A 20940-nucleotide genomic window follows, 5' to 3' on the forward strand; every position below is an offset into this window, starting at 1 on the left:
GTATTCTTGCATCCTTTTGTTTATCTAGTTATTTCTTACTGACATACTTGATATTAAAATATTATACCTTAATTATACTTCTGCAGATTTCTTACAAACTAAACCACTTTTATTTTTTTTCTCTGTAATGTGGTTGATAAAATTTTTTATGGTAATTCATGGGGCTGGAGTGATAGCACAGCGGGTAGTGAGTTCACCTTGCACGGGGAGAGCCCTCTCGGAGAGCCCGGCAAGCTACTGAGAGTATCTCGCCTGCACAGCAGAGCCTGGCAAGCTCTCCGTGGTGTATTTGATATGCCAAAAATAGTAATAAGTCTCAGAATGGAGACAATACTGGTGCCTGCTTGAGCAAATCGATGAGCCATGGGGTGGCAGTGATACAGTGATACAGTAATTCATGTATTTATCTTAAATATATATTTTGGCATAGATGAATATACTGTTTCATGTACTTATAGTACTCATTTATGAATGTAAAGCATTTCATTTTCATTTTTTTAACTAAAATTTTAAACTAAAATATTTACACTAATGTTAAGATTCATGCCGAATCATACTCCACCACTGTCCTTATTGTTCCCAGGACTTTATGATGTTAATTTCTGATAATGAAAGATAACTGACAGTCAACTCTCTAGTAATAATACCGTTTTTTTTTTCAGTATATACAAATACCTTTATTTAGCTTTTTTTAAAAAAAAATTACTGAATGTCTGTGAGATAGACCATTACAAAGCAGTATAAATGGGTTTCAGTCATACAATGATCCAAAAGCTATCCTGACACCAGTGTACATTTCCTACCAACAGTGTCCCCTGTTTCCCTGTCACCCCCTCCACACCACCCCAACCACTCTAAGCCTACCTGTACAGCAGGCACTTCTCTTCTTTCTCTCTCTCTCCTTTTGCTCATTATGGTTTGCAGTACAGGTACTAGAAGTCATCGTGTTTGTTCAGAGTGTTCAGTATTTTTATTGGGAAGGTAACTGGGTGGCAGATTCGGGGTGTGTGACTGCCCGAATCTGCCCGAAACAACAGGACGTGACTGCCAGAGCTTCCTGAAGTACAGGGTGATGTGGGGAGGTAGCCCCTCCTGTCCCCAAGAAATCCTGGAGATTTAAGTCACAAGACCCTCATTCCAGAATTTCCAGAAGGTAAGGTCTATCCCAAGAAGGTGGAATTAGGCCAGGCTGTAGTCTGGTGGCAATTTTGACTGAGCGCAAGCGCCTGCTGGGGGCTCTGCTTGGGCAGGCACCAGAATGACCTGCCCCCCTCTGATTTACCCTTATGTTCAGACGTGCGTGGGTCCCAGATTAACTACGACTTTTGATCTCTTTTGAGATTTATTTATGGGTCTCTGAAGCATGGCCAGTAGAAAGGTTTGCATGGTGGCGCAGGAGTTGGTTCATGGAGTGACTGTAGGTGGTCCCAGGAGTATAGGGAAGTGCAGGGAGTAGCTCACTCAGACCCTGAATAAAACCTGGAGATTTTCAGCAGATTGTATCTCAGTAAGGTCCATGGAGACGTGGCCGAGTCTGGCTGGGGGCATGGCATGGTTTTGGATTATGGAAACAAAAGGTTTTGGATTATGAAAACTCTGCTTGTGTGGGCACCAGGCTAGACCCACCCCCTCCTAGTCTGTCCAGCCTTGCATGGATCCAAGATTAACTGCAGTTCTTGATCTTTTTCAAGATTTACTTATGAAGCAAAGCCGATAAATGAGCTTGCATAGGAGAGCTAGAAATGGTTTGTGAGCATGTTTCCCCGTACCTAAATTTTGGCCCTTTAATTTTTCAAAAAACTTGGCCCCAAAATGTTGGGGTCCAGCCAGAATAATACTGTTTTTATAATCTGTTTATAGGTTTGTAGAATTAAAATGGCCTCTAAATATAAACGAAATTTTAAAAACAATAGAAACAACATCAAAAGACATCAGGAAAATAGAACTATGATAAATACATATAGGTAACTGCAGGATTATCTAGAAAGGGTGTAGTAGACAATAAGAACTTTCTGACATTATCCTTGTGATTGAAATGGATGAAAGGTTAATAAAGATTTTAAATTAATTATTATTTTTTTGTTGTCAGGACTATGTTATTTGTTATTTGAGGCCAGGTGATTAGGAAACCATGCATTGCTGGTATCAGACCCAGGACCTTTTGTTTTTCAAGACAAATTCCTTAACATTTTGAGAACATGCTAAAGCTTCTCAAAGGAAATGTTGTTCAAACAATGGTGTATGATATGAAAAAAATTAATTTTACTGCACTGTTCATCGATTTGCTCAAGCAGACACCAGTAACGTCTCCATTGTGAGACTTGTTGTTACTGTTTTTGGCATATCGAATATGCAACGGGGAGCTTGCCAGACTCTGCCTTGTGGGTGGGATACTCTCGGTAGCTTGCCCTACTCTTCGAGAGGGACAGAGGAATCAAACCCGGATCGGCTGTGTGCAAAGCAAACACCCTACCTGCTGTGCTGCTACTCCAGTCCAAAAAAGATGTTACATAGTTAATATTTAAAGAATAATTGATAAATACTTGATAATGAATGAGTTGAATCAGATATATTCTAAATTAACTAATAATGGGCAATATGTTTCAAAGTGTTTTTAATGGATAAATGTGGTTAATATGTAGAAAACAGGAGACTTAGAAGTGATATTTGTAGAATAACATTAATTTGTCTTTTCTTCCTAGCTGCATAGACCTTAGGTTTATTGTACTGCACCGATCACAGTGCTCCCTAGGCACTCCCATTCTTCTGTGTTTATCTTTAACCTCTTCTCCGTGTTCTGCTCCCCCAACCAGTCAATAACCTTTATCCGCAAGTCAGACTCTGTTAATTTGTATTTGTAAGTGAAATATTGCTTTTGTTCTTCCCTTGTGTCCTTTGCATAGTTTACTTCAGAGCAATGTAGACAATGCTATGCTTTTTTAACTTGGGAGATAATTGACTCCAAATAATATTCACTCTGGGGCATCTGTTTTCTAGTCTTAAACCTCACGAATAACAAATCACGAAATCCTGTTGATCATCGAATTTCTTGAGCAGTCTCAGTAACCTCTCCATTTGTCCTTTCCCTGAGACCTTAGAAGTCTGTCTCTACTTGGCCTTCCCAGTGATGCCACATTGGAGGCTCTTTCAGGGTCAGGGGAATGAGATCCAGCTTGTTACTGGCTTTAGCATATGAATACATCATGGGGAGCTTGCGATGCTGTCCCATGTGGGCAGGAAACTCTCTGTAGTTTGCTAGTTTTTCCCAGAGGGAGAAGTAGGCTATAAGATATTGTGCAGCCACAAAGCGGCCTAGTGCTTCTGAGAGCTTGCTTTTAAGTCTCTGGATGTTGGCCGTTCATGGTATTACACACACCTGGGTTCCTCTGCCAGTACTTTCATGCATGAGGCCTGTCCAAACGTGTGGAGAGGGGCCTTGAGCGTGGCTGTGGCTAGGTTCTGGAGGTCTTCGGCCGCTGGAGCTCTGCTCCAGGTGGGGAGGGAAGTTGGAGCCCATCCCTTCCGAGGGGCCCCGGGGAAGACAGCCAAGCTTGTGGGCAAGAGACTCTCTGCAGAGTCTTAAGCCTCAGTTGCCCTTATTTCCTAGCACCCCAAAAGCAGTGTCCCGACGAGGGACTGGATGGACCCAGGGCAAGCTGTTAACTACCCTGGCTTTGAAACAGACCAGGCCAAGAGCGATAATACTTAACTGTAATTTAAGAGCATGTTCATGGGCAAATTCTGTCATGTTCCAAAGAGTCACAATTGGATTTGGACCCTTCTAGGTTTAGGAAAGACTAATCTAGCCTGAGCACTATAGTCTGAGATCTACAGTGAGATGTCCCCAGGATCGCCACCCCGCAAGTTTAATATATCTCTTACTGTGTCCATCCAAATGTGTGGATGGACACAGTAAGAGATTTGGACAAGCCTAACGCATGAAGGAACCGGCAGAAGAACCCACGTGTGTGGGACCTGGGGCTGAGACTTCCAAGGCTGCTCGGATCAGCACTGGGCCTGTTCCGCCCAGATTTCCCATTTCCCAGTAGCTAGGTCATCACATCCAGGGACTACCCCCGGCGCCGTGCAATCCTGTCAATGGCCAGCATCCAGAGATTTAAAAGCAAGCTCCTGGAAGCACGCAGCTGATTTCTGCTGTGCGATATCTTATAGCCTACTTCTCCCTCTGGGAGATCCTGGCAAACTACTGGGAGTATTTTGCCCACATGGGAGGGCCTTGCAAGCTTCCCATGGTTTATTTATATGTCAAAATCAGTAACAAGCTCTGTCCCATTCTCCTGACCCTGTAAGAGCCTCCAGTATGGCATCGTTGGAAGGCCGAGTAGAGAGAGGCTTCTAAAATCTCAGGGCTTGGATGAATGTAGACATTACTGAGACTGCCTGAAAAATTCAATGATCAACGGGATGATGATGATAATGATGATGATGATGATGATGATGATGACTGTGTCCATACAAAATGACTAGAAAGCTTACTTAGAAGACAGTAAATCTAAGATTGTTGTTGGATAAACAAAGGAGAAACACACCCTTAGGTGGTATTTCACCCTTGAGCAAATCAACTAGATGCAGGAGGTGTTTGTGTCATCCAAAGGAAGGTTTCAGATGCTGATTGTGCTACCTGACCTGGGTGTAGTTACTACCTGGAGGTTGGGCATGATACTGAGACTGTAAGATGCAGCTGAGAGAGTAGCATGGGAGCAGCAGGAGACGGGAATGAGGGGCAGTGTGAGACCAGAATGGGGAGTTTAGTGAGATTTGGAAAAGGCACGTGGAGAGAATGGAATAAATGGCAACTGATCACCAACCAGCCTGGTGGCCCTGTTCACTACTTAATGGTTCCAGTGGCAGCGACTGCAGGCCATGGTGAGAAAGCGGCTCATGGCCACCGAATGCATGTGGAGGGTGTAAGAGACCTCCACCACCACAGCCAAACTCACTTATTTATTTTGTGATTACATGATATTTAAAGTTTTATGTTTGACTGAGGAGATACTAAAGCTGGTAGGATGCTTGTCTTGCATATGGCCAACCTACATTTGATCCTTGGCATCCCATGTGGCTCCAGGAGTAATTTCTCAGTGCAGAGCCAGGAAGGGGTAAACCCTGAGCTTCACCAGCTGTCTATCCCAACCAGAACAAGTAAATGTTTATAAGGCATATGCGGGATTATAGTTTTTTCAATTATAGCACAGCAGTAGGGCATTCACCTTACATGCGGTGGACCCGGGTTCCATTCCTCCGCCTCTCTCGGAGAGCCCGGCAAGCTACTGAGAGTATCTTGCCCACACAGCAGTGCCTGGCAAGCTACCCGTGGCATATTCGATATGCCAAAAACAGTAACGACAAGTCTCACAATGGAGACATTACTGGTGCCCGCTCAAACAAATTGATGAGCAACGGGATGACAGTGATACAGTGAAGATTATTGGTATTAGCTTTTTGGGTCATACCTTGGCAGTATTCAGAGGGTACTTCTTGCTCTGTACTCAGGAATCACTCCTGATAATGCTTGGGGCATCATTGGGATGGTAGGTATTATATCCTGGTTGACTATGTCCAAGGAAAATGCACTATGCTATCTCTCTGGCCCTAATATAACCTTTAAATCAATATAATTAGTAGTGAGTAAAAAGGAAGATGGATTTGGAGTAGATAGTGAGCTGATACATAGGGGATAAATCTTCTATGAAGGATAGAATTGAACTTTTAGTGGTGAATTAATATAACATATGCTCATTTATTTTCATTGATGGGTACCAGTTTCATAGATTTTTATAACCAAATTGTGCTTAATAACAGAATATTATAAACTAAAATTATTTGTCAAGAAAAGTTCTAGGGGACGGAAGCAAAATTTATTTAATATATTTTATACTACATTGTGCACTAAGCATCTTATCTGTGGCAGGTTTTTAAAGACAGTGCAATTATGACAATGTAAGTCTGCAGTTGTAAGTGAAACAAATTAAGAAGTAACATACCTCCCAAATTTATTATATAATCAGGAGTCATCTCTAAAATTATGTGAGTCCGTAATCACATAAACTTTGAGAGGGGCATGGGGACAAATTAAAATTTTATTTTAATATTCCTCCAAACCCTGACAAGAGTGAGCCCTGAAAACAGAGCTAAGGATAAGCCTGAATACAGTCAAGTTTTTTTTCTAAAAAAAAAGTAGACAAATAAAATCATATTTTATATGACACTTAAGGTAGGGGATGTGTCTCAGTGATGAAGCAGGCATTTAGTATCTCTAATCCCAGTACCACACATACATAAATATTTATGCATTAAATGAAAAGAACAGTGAATTAATAGTGCAGAAATTTTAACCATAATGTGTGAAAACTTTATATAGGATTCAGTATACCAAACTATTAATAGGGGGTTTTAAAGATGAAATTCGTCAAAGCCAGTCTCTGTGCTCATCTGTACTCATACAGATAACACATCATGAGGGCAGGAATTTATGTGTGTGTGTGTGTGTGTGTGTGTATGTGTGTGTGTGTTTGTAATATGTTCCAAATGTCTATGCCAACGTTTAAAGACAGATAGTTTGTTGTGTGTGGCTGGCAGTCATCTAGAGTTTTCTTAAGCTTAAATTCTCTGCATGTGCTACTAGAGATGTTTTATATTTAATTATTGTCTATTGTGAGTACACTCACCTTTTGATAGCTTAATCCAAAACTGTAAGTACTGTTAAGTCACCCTTCTCACATATGCAAACTGATTGAAGTTAGCCCAAGTATTTTTTAAATGCAACAGATTGGGGTTTATCTTGGAAGAATGCTTCCATCTGTGAAAACTGTCATTGGAAGAAGGAAGAACACTTTAAAATAAATTCACCAGCTGTATTGATAATCTTGTAGTGATATGAAGGACCAAATTTGATAGGACTATTTGTTAAATTAGTTATACCATATGACAGAATAGCTGGCTTATGGTTTTTTTTCATGTTTTTTGAAAAGGACTTAAGAAATCATTAAATTGTGGAAAAATGACACTAATACAGTTGCAAGCTATAATTTTAAAATTAAAAAAGTAAAAGCTTATTTTAAAATTAACTCAAATGGCACATGTTATACATATGAACACTCTATAAAAAAGTTGAAAATTGAACATGTAAAAATATGGGTAAATTAATAGATGAAGAGTGTTCAAAGCCTATATATTTGTGTTGATATGAATGTAACAGATATTTTAGACATTAGGGTCTTTTAGATTTTTTTGTTAAGGATAGAAATCCTTATGCTTTTATGCTTATGAAAAAACTGTGCTGAAATAAAAATATTTTTTATCCTTACATAGACCTGCACGTTTATCTTCACATGATAAAGGACTGCAATGCCTGCAACTGATTGAATGCCTTGAAGTGGTTGTGTGTTCTCGAGAAGACTGCCGGCGTGTCTTTAAAGTGCTCTTCTAAATTTAAATTTTATAATCTTTGCTTTGGGATAGGTTGAAGAGCTCACAGAATATCAGTCCAACCTCTTGTTTAGAAGGAGGACTCAAGAAATCTTTTCACTTACTATCAGACAAAAAAAAATTGATATTGATCTTGATGTTCTGATGAGAAGAGTTGAGGAGGTGTTCCATTTTAGATAGGTTTTCTGAATGTCTTTGTCTCTGCGCACTCAGATTCTTACATTGTTTTTCTAACCTTGCTTCAAAGTTATTTGTGAAAGGTAGATTACAAAGGTTACTTCTGAATCATTGCTCAATATTTGCTCTGTTCTGTTTCAAAAAATGTGCTTCTGTATTTTATAGAAAATAGAAACATTTTGCCTTTTGGCATCACCATTGCATTGTTTCATATTCTTAGTCTTTGACTCTTGTTCTAAGAATTTTGGCATCATATACAAATTAATCTTCCAGGTAAATTTCTTCTATTGAGAAGCTTCTGTTAAATACCAAACTTTTAAGTTGGCAGTCAAGTTTCCCTAATTTGGTTCAATACCATTTTAAAGTTTATCTTCTAATCAACTTTTATTGATTAATCAAGTGAAGGCCACTAGCCAAAATTCCAAATCATTTTTCCAATAAATATTCCAAACTTTGTTGAATATTTACACATGTCAATTGTTTGTCTCATCTTTCCATCTCTCTCTCCTCTCAGTCCAGTCACCTCCTGATTAATCTTGACATCCAATCATTAAATAGTGAATACCATCACTCCTCTCTGAAATCTATTCTTATTCTCATGCTAAATCATCTTGATATCAGAGACCAGATGTGTTATTAGGGGTATTGGTAGAGGGTGTTGAGAACTATCGTAGTACACACCACCCTCTACATACCAAGAGGGCTGTACACACCAAGACTGTAAACTTCAAGATGATGATGATGATGATGATGATGATGATTTTTGCTTTTTGGGTCACATCTGGCAATGCTTAGGGGTTAATCTTGGCTCAGCACTCAGGAATTACTTCTGGCAGTTGCTTGGGGCACCATATGGGATGCTGGGAATCAAACCCGGGTCAGCTGCGTGCAAGGCAAATGCCCTACCCGCTGTTGTTATTGCTCCAGCCCCAAACTTCAAGATTATTGTAAACAAATAACTGAATGATCATAAATTGAAAGTAAAAAATATATGTAAAATTACTTTTAAAATTTCTTTTGCTGTGCTGAGAAATTAACCATTTTCTTACTCATGTAAGTAAAGTGCTTTAACTTTGAGCCATTATCCCAAGATCTCTATTAAAAACTCTTGGGACAGGAAAGATAGCTCAAATGACTTAGCACCTGTTTTGTAAGCTTGATGCCTAGGTTTGATTCTTGATACTGATAGACTTCCTGTGAGCACTGCTGTAAGAGACCCCTGACACAGGGCCTGTAATAACCCACATCAGAGTCATCAGGTGTGTCCCCAAAAAATGAATTTAAAAAGCCTATTTAAAAAGTAGAGTATTTTATTTAATGAATTTCCAGTAATTCTTTTTTAATTAAAAAATATTGCATCCTATGTGTGTGTGAGAGTGTGTGTGTATGTATGTGTGTGTGTGTTTGTAGTTATTAATCCTGGAGTCGTGAAAGTATGTCAATGATTATGTGGTGATAAATTAGGTCTTGTCAGTTTGACAGCAATAGCTTACATTGTGTGTGTGTGTATTGTTGTTGTCATTGTTGTTGTTTTGGGGCCACACCAGGCATTGCTTAGGGTTTACTTCTGGCTCTGCCCTCAGGGATCATTTCTGGCAAGACTTGAGACCATCTGGCTTGAAGGGGGTCAAACTTGGGTTGGAAGTGTGCAAAGCAAATGCCCTACTTGCTGTACTCTCTTCTGGTCCCAAGTGTGTGTTAATTTTTTATGTGTAATCTAGAACTCAGTTTGGGCTCATGGAATAATAGTTTCATAAATATTTTAAAATCGTCAGATATCCTCAGATGTTACCTGCAATTGATATTTCTTCCTCTGATGGTACAATGTTTTTGTGTGCTTTGGTTTTAGTGGCGCCGTGGTCAGCCATACTCTGCCAGCACTTCTGGCCTGAAGGTTTAGTGATTAGACTTGCCACACGAGCCATATCTAGGATGCCTGGAGGACTAGACAGTGCTCTCTACTACTTGACATAGCTCTCTGGTCCCTAAATAGTTATTTTTATAAAGTGATTATTCAGATAGTAATAATTAGGCAGCAGGAATTTTTAATTGGTCAGTCTGCCAGTAAACATTTGTTAATGAATCATGCTGAACTTTCCTGAGTGGTTCCTGAGATATTAAAGAGAAGGAAAGATTATATATGACAATAACTGAGATTTTTCTTTCTAGAAGTGTTTAGCTGTGTGTAGGTGCTGACTAAGAGGATCACTAGAATTAAGCAGGCTAACTGAGAATGTTAGCTTAGGAAGCAACCAATTAATTTTTAGTTAGTTCACTACACTTATTAAGCATATTATCCCAAACCATAAAATGGAAAGCATCCAAAACCATTTAGAAAAAATACATGGTAAAACCTTAGTATTATTTAGCTCTTTAGATGAAAGAACTGATACTTGATTCTGCTCTCTTATATGTAAAAGATCAGACTATAAATTTCATATTAACTTACAGATTTATTTAGAGGTGCACATAATTTATTTTCAGTACAAAGTTAATTTTAAGCATTATGTTTTATTTCCCTCTAGTCTTTGTCTAGTTTTCGTAGCTAATCTTGCAATTTGACTAAAATATTATATTATTAAATTATCTGCACAGTTATCTACTTCCCAACTGTGTCTTTCATAATGTATAAGTTTTGATGCAATGTATTCACATCTCATACAGTGTGCCAATGTAAAATACAATCATTTTGTGTATATTTGTGGATTTGTAAGCTATATCACAATTAAATTAGGATATTTCTATCTTTCCCAAATGAAGTTCTCTATTAGTAGACATTTTTTTATTTGTTCTTGGATCACCAGTTGTACAATTACAGGTAACTATCTTTTTATAACTATCTTTTTATATCTCTTAAGTTTTGTTTATTCTGAACATTTACTATGACTGAAATGATCATTTTTGGCTTTCTATAAATTTTTTTTCACTTAACACTATTTTAAATGTTCTGATATGTAGCATATATCATTATTCTTATTGTTAAATAATATACCAGTTGGGTATATTATTTAACAATAATATACTGTTGTTTAACAATATATTTAACAACAATATATAATGCTACCAGTTGGGTAGTCTTTCATAAATTATGGGAAGTTATATTGTTTTTACATTGTAGCTATTTGGAATAATGTTGTTCTTTTGCAGGGACATATGTTGTGAATTTTCTGTAGTATATGACAGAGACTGGATTTGTTAAGCCTTATGATAACTGTTTTACCTTATGATGAACTGTCAATCTATTTTCCAAACAGTTCCGTTGTTTCCATCCCTATTATACAGTGTAGAGTTTCCTGTTTAGAATCAAGTACAGACGAGTTCCTATGTATAAATTATCAGCTTATCTAGAGGTTACAGTAAGATAATTATTAATACGATTTGATTGTTTTAATGATAAAGCAACATTATAACATCTGAATCTTTCATGCACCTTCCTCTTTGTCTAAGCCCAGTTATCTAGGAAAAAAAAAGTAAGTTCTAATTTTAGTTTTTAGGGTACATTGTTGCATAATTGGTGCTTATTTTATATTGTTTTCGCAGAATTACTACGGAGCTGCTAAGATGATTTTTTCTGACAACCCACTTGGTCTGACTTGTGGAATGGTTTGCCCAACCTCTGATCTGTGTGTAGGTGGATGCAATTTATATGCCACTGAAGAGGGGCCAATTAATATTGGAGGCCTACAGCAGTTTGCTACTGAGGTATGTAAAATGCTGCATTGTTTTCCCCCTATGAAGCACAAAAATCTGAAACAAATTTAATCCTTGGTGCTTTGTTTATATCCAACTTTTTTAGTGTAAGAAACAGCTGAATTGTCTCATGCTATAAACAGTACATTTGTTGAATAAGTTGGGAAAAAATTAAATTTTATGAAACCATATGTCAAATTCACTCAAAAATTCAGCAAGTCATTAAAAGACTTTGACTAAAAGTTACATAAAGAGGGTATTCTCATAGCGCTTATTCAATCAATCAAATTTCATTTAACGTTGGATTGTAACTAGAGGACCCATTATGAATGCAATCTTGCTTAACGGATTCCTTTGTTTGAATCTTGCTCTAATCTTTAGATTAGCATAATGCATCTATATTATTTATTGATATTCTTTGAATACTAGAATGTAGAAAGTATTCACATACTCTAAAAATGAGCATTTGATGTTGTGATACTTTAGCATTAGATGTTCCAAACTTAAAAAGATATATATTATTTGTGTGCAATTTTATAATAAAGTGGAGTTTTTTCCCCACCCTTCCATAAATTTTGATCATGGTTTTCTCTTTTATGAACACCTCCTAAGTGACTTTGATGCTCTAGGACATCTTATGTTCTCTGGGGTTTCCTATTTAGAGTCAAGTATCAGATCAGTTCCCATGTATCATTTAAATGATCAGCTTGTATGGAGCTTACAGTAAGATTTTGTAATCCTTGGAGTACAGTTGACTGGAAGGCCAAATTAAATACCTGTCAACACTAGATTTTTAGTTAATGACTTTCCTATCTGGTTTTGTCAACTTAAACACAACATATTCTTTCCTTTAAGGACCCTTACCATAATATCCCTCAAGCTTAAGTCTCACTTTGCTTTTAGTAATAAATCAGGGTTATTCCCTTCCTGCTTTCTGACAGGTTAATTCTAAGGAAAGACTCCTGGGAATGAGAAAATAGAAACAATTTGAGGTTGTGAGTTGTTGCAATAAATTCTTGGATTTAATTCTTTTCTTACCAAATTCAAAATTGTTTTAGGCTTAGTTCAAGGTATGATCTTTACAACCTGAGAAAATCCTTACTTGATTGAGAAGATTCACTTGAATTATTCCCCATCTTTCTTTAGGAACACATTCCCTCTTCATTAAACCAGGCATGCTTGCAAGGATGTAGAAATTGAAGGTCAGGCAAAATATATATGAACTAATAGGGCCTTTCTACATAAAATGAGTTAAAATAATGTTGTTAGTTTTTTGGTGACCTGGAAAAACAGGAGAAGAAAATGGAGAGATAAAAGTGAGAGAAAGAGGGAGAAAGGAGAGATGTAGTTTTCTGGGGAACTATCACATGCTTTTAAGGATGTTCCCATCACCCCTTTCCAAAGCAGTTTATTTACGACAGTATATATTGCAGGTACATTGAATGTATTTTATTGAAACAAGGAGGATAGAATAGGGATGTATTTTTTTATTCCAATTATAGGTTTATATAACTGTGGCCTCACATATATCTATTAAATTATGAATAAAAGCCTCCCAGTGGAACTATATAGATAGCTTTCTATTCATTCTTTAAAAGTTGGTTGCACAGACTAATTTATTTTAGAAAGTTCTACATTCCCAAAATCAAGGTATGGCTTACTGAAATTTTTTCGCCTGTCAGGGTTGTTTGTAGCAAAGCTTGAGCAACAAATTAATTGCTCCTGTAAGACAAAAGTATGAAGTACAAAATACTGTATTATCTTGAAACTAGAGAACGATTGATATGGGTTTTTAAGTGAAAGTAGAACATGATGCAAATAACTATGTTTTGATTGTTTGATAAAGCAGTGATTGATTTTTGACCTTTAAAGAAATACAAATCTATTTTTCAAGCAAATTAAGCAAAGGTTAGGAAAGCAGACTAAAATACTTTGATATTTTTCAGAATTGTTTTTCCTATAATATATGTGATTTTAAAATATCAGCTGTGTACTGTTCTATTATTAGATAAATCTATACCTTATACTTTTGCATTTGAACCTTGGCATAAAATTTGGAGGGACTGTAATAGAAAAGAAATAAATCACACAAAGGAGTAACACAAATCACAGTACAATAAGAAGACCAACAATTTTTTTCTTGTATTGTCATTATTATTCAGTCCTGTGCCTGTCCCATATCTACCCTGATCTTGCTTCAGACACTTTTGTTTGTGGGACAGACTTGGGGGTGATTCTGATTCACCCCACAAGGAAGTTTTTCCTAGCTCAGTTATGTAAGACAATGATGCTTCAGTTAAATAGGTTGGAAATAATAGTTTGGTGTGGATTTAGTTGTCTGTCTCATGAGGGCTTTAAAATTTCCTTACATAAATATAACTCTTGGGTTTTTAATTTTAAAATGTTTTCGATTATTTGACTTAATCTTATATACATTATATATTATAGATCAACTAGACTCATGGCTTCTCAGATTTAGCAATTAATTTCTGGAAACAGAATTAAATGAGATCGGATAGTTCTCCCCATTTTCTCAAGTTTAGAAAATATCTTTGAATAGATAAATAATTGTTTATCAATTAATTTTTCTTCTGCTGATACAAATGAGTTATAAAGGCAATTTAGAAAATTAAAATTTTAATTTCTAAGGCTTAAGATTAAATGTTAAAATAAATGTGATCCATGGAATTGATTCTTATTGAAATTAAGAATTACTACCTTAATTATTAATGTTCAGGGTGACATTTGATTCTGAAGTTGGTATATAAACAGTTATTTTTTTCACAATAAGCAAGTGTTAAGATTATTTTAATATTCACTGCATACTATTTTAATAACTGCTACTGTATCACTATCATCCCGTTGTTCATCAATTTATTCGAGCGGGTGACAGTAACATTTCCATTCATCCCAGTCCTGAGATTTTAGCAGCCTCTCCTTACTCGTTTTTCCCAATGATTGTAGGCTCTTTTCAGATTCAGGGGAGGAGACCTGTTATTGTTGCTGTATTTGGCATATCAAATACATCATGGGGAGCTTGCCAGGCTCTTCTGTGCAGGTGGGAAACTCTCGGTAGCTTGCTGGGCTCTCCGAGAGGTGTATACATATATGTATATATTTCCCTTTATGGTGATTTGTCGCATGGCCGCTCATGCGTGACACTTGGCCCAAGTGTGTGGAAGCAAAAATTAAATTCTTCAAAATTTAAACTATTTTATATCTACTACATATTCTGTTTTGTCTGAAATATACTTTTTGTCACTATAATTTTAATTTGCCTCTTTTATTTAAGAATGACACTGCAAAAGAAAATTCAAATCTAAATAACCAGGTGACTCACTGTCAAGAGAAATATCCTTTATATTTTAAAATGTTATTCCTGTAGGAATTCAATATAGCTCCTTATTTAACATCACTTAGTTTGTGTTCTACCATCATATAGTAGTTATTTATTATGATATATTATTCTCCTTTATATATGTTACTTATTGAGAATAGAAAAATTGGCAACATACAACTTCAAAACAAATTGAATAGTGCTTATAATGCAATGAATATACACTAATGCAATTCAATTCACTAGGTATTATGGTAATACATTAAAGAATATCTTGCAATTGCTAAAGTTATATCTTCATTCATATTTTACTTAATTGCTACAATAAATGATTTAAAGAATTGTGAATGAAAGAAGGAATAAGATTAGTCAAGTTAGTGTAATTTATTTTTATTTATTTATTTATTTATTTATTTATTTATTTTTATTGAATCACCTGAAAAAAGTTACAAAGCTTTCAGGTTTAAGTCTCAGTCATACAATGATCAAACCCTCATCACTTCACCAGCGCACATGTTCCACCACCAAGAGCCCCAGTATACCTCCTATCCCACCCCCCCACCTGTGTGGCTAATGATCTTCACTTTACTCTGTCTATAGTTTGATTATATTCAATATTTCAACAGAAAACTCACTATTATGATTTGGATTTTTCTCCCAACAATCAAACCTGCTGAAAAGGCATCATTTGATAATTTGTTTTCCATTGTTGAGAATGAAGAGTATATGAGGTCATGTTGCCACGTGGTTTTGGATTTCTGGTGTTTTAGTAATTAAGTCCAGAGAAATTTCTGCCAGAAGTCGCGTCACTGACAGTGTGTGCCTCGAGTTAGTGGGCTCTATAAGATGGCGATTGCCACATGGTGACAGCCTCCACCACAGAAAGGAAAGGACAAGAGAGAAAAACCTTTCCCCTCCCGGGGCAGTATGGGGTCGAAGCTCAGTTCACAGTCGAGAGGCATTTCTGTAAGAAGCTGCTGGGTGCCAGAAGTAGTCAATAGGCCTCTGGGATCATGGTCTTTTAGGAGCAGAGGAGCTGTTTGTGTGCGGCCTCTCCAGGTCTCGTCTCTAGTTAGTATATTTTAACAGGACAAATATTTCTCCCATAACTTTGTCTTAGATAATGAGAAAAAAAATTGAGCTTTGATTCTTATAATAATAAAACATTAAAAAAATAAATTTCTGCCCTCTTACATGCCTATTAAAGAAAAATATAAAAATTTTATTTTATAATATTTATTTTACAATAAAATATCACTTGTCACTTGTATCACTTGTCATCACATTGTTGATCTTTGATTTGCTTGAGCGGGCGCCAGTAACGTTTCCATTCTTCCTGTTGTGTAAGTGTAGCACAATGGTGTCTACTCGCTCCAGGAACACAAAGAGCCTCAAACTGTTCATTCAGGATCTTGATGAAGAAGTCTGACCATCTTGTAGGTGGGCAGCCAGGCATTCTTTTGACTTGCTGTGGAATCCAGTCCGTAACAGCTTTAGTTCAGCGGTTGTCTCCAAATCGCATTACGTATCGGGCCCATCTGATTTTCAACACCTTGGCAAATAAGAAAGCAACCCTGATTCTTGACTATCTATGGAGGTTGGAACTCCAGATTCCTTCTCTCACTGGAGTGAAACCAAGCATAGCTCTTTCGATTCCTCTTTGGGATACCCGAATAGCATTCTCATCCTGTTTGCTTAAGGCCCAGGTCTCTGAGGCATATGTTATTGCAGGAAGAATGGTGGAGTCGAAAATATATGTCTGGAGCCAGAGTTTCTTCATCCTCTGAACAACTTTTTTGATGCTCTTGAAGGTGTCCCATGCCACTCTCTTCTTCAGGTGCCAGGTTGTTCCTCATGTTGAGTTTGCAATTTAGGTACACATAACTGCTGCATTCAGAGATGTTTTTTTCCAATGAGAGCAAATGGAATACCAGGAACTAGTCCGTTTCTCATGAACATTGTCTTTATGAGATTCAGCTGCAGTCCGACCTTTCCACACTCATGCTCGAAGATTGGCCAGCACTCGTGCCACTTGGCTAATGTTTGGTGTTATTAGAACGATGTCATGAAGTGGAGGTGGTGTAGTTGCTGACCGTCTAGCTTTACTCCCATTCCTTCCCATTCCAGTCATTGCATGATGTTCTTGAGGGTGGTTCTGAAGAGTTTCGGTGAAATGGTGTTGCCCTGACTAACCCCCCTCTTTACATCGATGATCACTTCCTTGTAGAATGGTGAGATCCTGGTGGTGAATCTGTAATACAGTTCACGGAGGATCCTGATGTACTGAGTTTGAATGCCCTATTTGGCTAGGGCTTCAGTGACCACTTCAGTCTTAATAGAATCAAAGGCCTTCTTTAAATCGATGAACATTAGACAGAGCGTCATCTTGAACTCTTGCGAGACTTCAGTGAGCTTGGTCACCATGTGGATATGGTTGATCATGCTGAATCCTTTTCGGAACTCAGCTTTCTCATATGGTTGTCCTTTGTCTAGTGTTCTGCCAATCCTATTCAGGATGACTCGAGTGAACAACTTGTAGACGATGGACAACAGGTAGATCGGGTGATATTTGCTAATGTTGTGGATGTCTCCCTTCTTTTACAACCAAATGGTCCTTCTGGTTTTCCATTGGGATGGAACCTTGCATACCGACAGGTAGCATGTGAAGAGCTGAGCCAGAGTATTGATGAGTACTGGTGGCAGATTCTTCAGGTGTTTGGGTCTGACCTTGTCTGGACTGGGTACTGTATGCGTCTTTACCAATGAAATGGTATGTTGGATTTCGGAAAGGAAAAAGTTGGGAATGACATATCCATCCTGTGGAATTTGGTATGTGGACAGGTGGACGTGGCTATCAAAGAGATCCGAGTAGAAGTTGTGGATAACCTTTTACATTGCCCTTGTGGGAGGTGTGATATATCCATCAGGACTTCGGAGGGCAGTCATCTTGGTCTTATAGTTGGTGTAGGACAGGCAGGTGTCCACCAGTCATCTTGGTCTTATAGTTGGTGTAGGACAGGCAACTCCACCAGGAGACTCCCATCTCCAACGTTTAGATTCAACCTTCTGTAACTGCGAGTTACCATGGATGGTCTTGGTTGACATGATGAACTCAGACAGTCTCTCATCCTGTTTATTTCATTCTTGGCCATGAGTCCCAATGTGGAGTTCTTCAGAAGAACTTATTGGTTAAAATCACCAACAATGACTTTGTAGAAGGTGTGGTCTTCTTTATAGAACTTCTTCAGCACCATGTAGAACTTCTAAATTTCTTCTTCATCACAGTTGGATATTGGTGCATAGACGACGAAGATAGAAACGGTCAGCAGTGATCCACATCTATTCAAACATAAGTGTCCAATTTGGGTTGTTAGGAATTTGAACGAATCAATGCTCATGGCCAAGTTTGCGTTGACGAGAACACTGATGCCACCGACGCCTCTACTGCCACATGTTCCGAGGAACAGTTCTTCTCCAGTGTCGAAAACAGCGTGATGTGATCAATGTTTTCTCGTCTTGGTCAGTCCAGTGACATTGTACTTGATCTTCTGCGCTTGCAACATCAGGTCCTTTATGGATTCTTCTGATGCTAGCTTCCGTGCATTCAATGTACAGTCATTTTAGTCCTTCGTTTTGGCAGCCTAGTTCGGCCCTGAGATTTTATCCGCTTCTCCTTACTTGTACTTCCCAATGCTGCTGTATTGGGGGCTCTTTCAGAGTCAGGGGAATGAGGCCCATTATTGTTACTGTTTTGGGCATATGAAATATGCCACGGGCAGCTTGCTAGGCTCTGCTGTGTGGGCGGGATACCTTCAGTAGCTTGCCAGGCTCTACGAAAGGGACAGAGGCTTTCAGAGTGCCCTCTATTCTTCCTTACAGGTTCTCCCATTCTTCTGAATGCCAGCTTTGGTTCACTGACATGTTGTAGCGATCTGTGCGCTGACAAACATGCACCTGCCTGCATCTCTGGGTAGGCACCTGTTGGTTCACTCTTCGCAGGTTGTCACCGTTGTCACCCCCCCTGCTATGATGAGGCAGTGAACCATGGAGGGGGACAATAAAATAAATAATTTATTTTACCTTAAAGTTAGAATACTGCATATCTTATTTTAAATAATATATTTTTGTGATCTATATCATCTGCCAAATAAAAATTAGAAACAAAGAAAACCAGTCAGGCTAGTTCAGCCCTTTTGGAAAACAATATGGACGATTCTCAAAAAATTAGAGGTTGAGCTCCCATTTGACCCAGCAATACCACTGCTGGGAATATATCCCAGAAAAGCCAAAAAGTATAGTCGAAATGACATCTGCACTTATATGTTCATCGCAGCACTGTTTACAATAGCCAGAATCTGGAAAAAACCCGAGTGCCCTAGAACAGATGACTGGTTGAAGAAACTCTGGTACATCTATACAATGGAATACTATGCAGCTGTTAGAAAAAATGAGGTCATGAATTTTGCATATAAGTGGATCAGCATGGAAAGTATCATGCTAAGTGAAATGAGTCAGAAAGAGAGAGACAGACATAGCAAGATTGCATTCATCTGTGGAATATAGAATAATAGACTATAAGACTAACACCCAAGAATAGTAGAAATAAGTACCAGGAGGTAGCCTCCATGGCTCGGAGGCTGGTCTCTCACTCTGGGCAACTCAGAGAAGGGAACACCAAGTAATATGTGGTCGGAGGGCATGCGGGGAAGGGTGATGCGGGCTGAATGTAGACTAGAGACTGAACACAATGGCCACTCAACACCTTTATTTTAAACCACAACACCTAATCAGAGAGAGAGAGAGATCAAAAGGGAATACCCTGCCATAGTGGCAGTGTGGGGTGCGGGGAGACGGGACTGGGGAGGGTGGGAGAGATGCTGGGTTTACTGGTGGTAGAGAATGGGCACTGATGAAGGGATGAGTTTTCGAACTTTGTATGGGGGAAACATGAGCACAAAAATGTATAAATCTGTAACTGTACCCTCACGTCAATTCACTAATTAAAAATAAATAAATTGTTAAAAAAAAAGAAAACCAGTCAGGCCTCAAATCAAATGTGCAGTTGTATATGTTTAGGGTATTATGCTGAGTAGCTTATAAATAAGATAATCAATTGACAGAGTTACTTCAGAATGTGAAGAATATGAAGAAGGGCATTGTTGACAAATATTCTCATGCAAAAGATACAGATGAGCAGATGTCAAACTGTTTGTGTGAACACAGAGTGTAATAAACTTACACTTGATAAGAGCTCAACTAATCAAACAAACATTGATTTAACATTGATTAGAACTAAGTCATCTAGTAGACTGCACCTAAACTCCAAGTCTAGGAAATGTTTTAATTTCCCAGGAAATAATAAAAGCCATTCAATTTCATAGTAAGATCACTGTCATCCCTCCTGTTGCTCATTGATTTGCTCTAGTGGGCACCAGTAATGTTTCCATTGGGAGATTTGTTGTTTCTGTTTTTGGCATATCAAATACGCCACGGGTAGCTTGCCAGTCTCTGCTGTGCAGGCGAGATACTCTCGGTAGCTTGCTGAGCTCTCTGAGAGGGGCGGAGGAATTGAACCCAGGTCAGCCACATGCGAGGCAAATGCCCTACAGCTGTGCTATCGATCCAGCCCCATAGTAAGATAAGCAGTAAGACAAGCAGTCATATTAACATTCTTGGACCGATAATCCAGTTTTCATCATTTTTTGTTACTTGGTTTTAGAGGTTATTAATTTTATAGCAAAGGAAAGAATAAATTGAGGTGTAGGGAATGAAGAAATATTTGCACTGTACTTCAATACATCTTGAGATAGTTCACTTTGAAATGTTAAAAAAACAACCTCTAATATTTGTAAGCGAGAGGCCAGAGCTAGTATAGTGGGTAAAATGACTGCATTTCATGTGACTGCTCTGGGTTTGATTCCTGCCTTCCCATCTGCTCCCTGAGCCCAGAAGGAGCAATCCCTGAGCACAAAGTCAGGGGTAAACACAGAGCGTTGCAGGTATGGCCCAACTCCTACCTCCCAAAGTTGTAAACGAGGTGATACTTTTCCTATTTTATGCATGAACAAACTAAGGATTAAAGTACCTGAAAATCATTGCTAAAATAAAACAAATTTCTTTCTCCTTTTACAACATTAAATACTTCTCTTAAAATTTGATTAATGCTCAAAATAGTCCTATTGGCATGTATTATCATTTAGATTTTATGTATTTTATGTATGAATAGGAAGAGGTATATGCAATAAGATAACTTTCAAAAGCTCTATATTTAGTACAGAGAAAATCTA

At 38.0% G+C, this 20940-nt stretch overlaps 1 protein-coding gene across 1 annotated transcript in view; it reads left to right on the top strand.

Annotated features, from left to right (window-relative positions):
* The window catches only part of DPYD (dihydropyrimidine dehydrogenase), a 980594-nt gene that overhangs the window by 241561 nt on the left and 718093 nt on the right, over positions 1-20940 (top strand). The window contains exon 5 of the mRNA XM_055145227.1: positions 11167-11328. Within this exon, the coding sequence (XP_055001202.1) occupies positions 11167-11328 (162 nt within the window). The remainder of the gene's footprint in view (positions 1-11166; positions 11329-20940) is intronic.

Source organism: Sorex araneus, chromosome 8 (assembly GCF_027595985.1).
Source record: "Sorex araneus isolate mSorAra2 chromosome 8, mSorAra2.pri, whole genome shotgun sequence".
Taxonomy (NCBI): domain Eukaryota; kingdom Metazoa; phylum Chordata; class Mammalia; order Eulipotyphla; family Soricidae; genus Sorex; species Sorex araneus.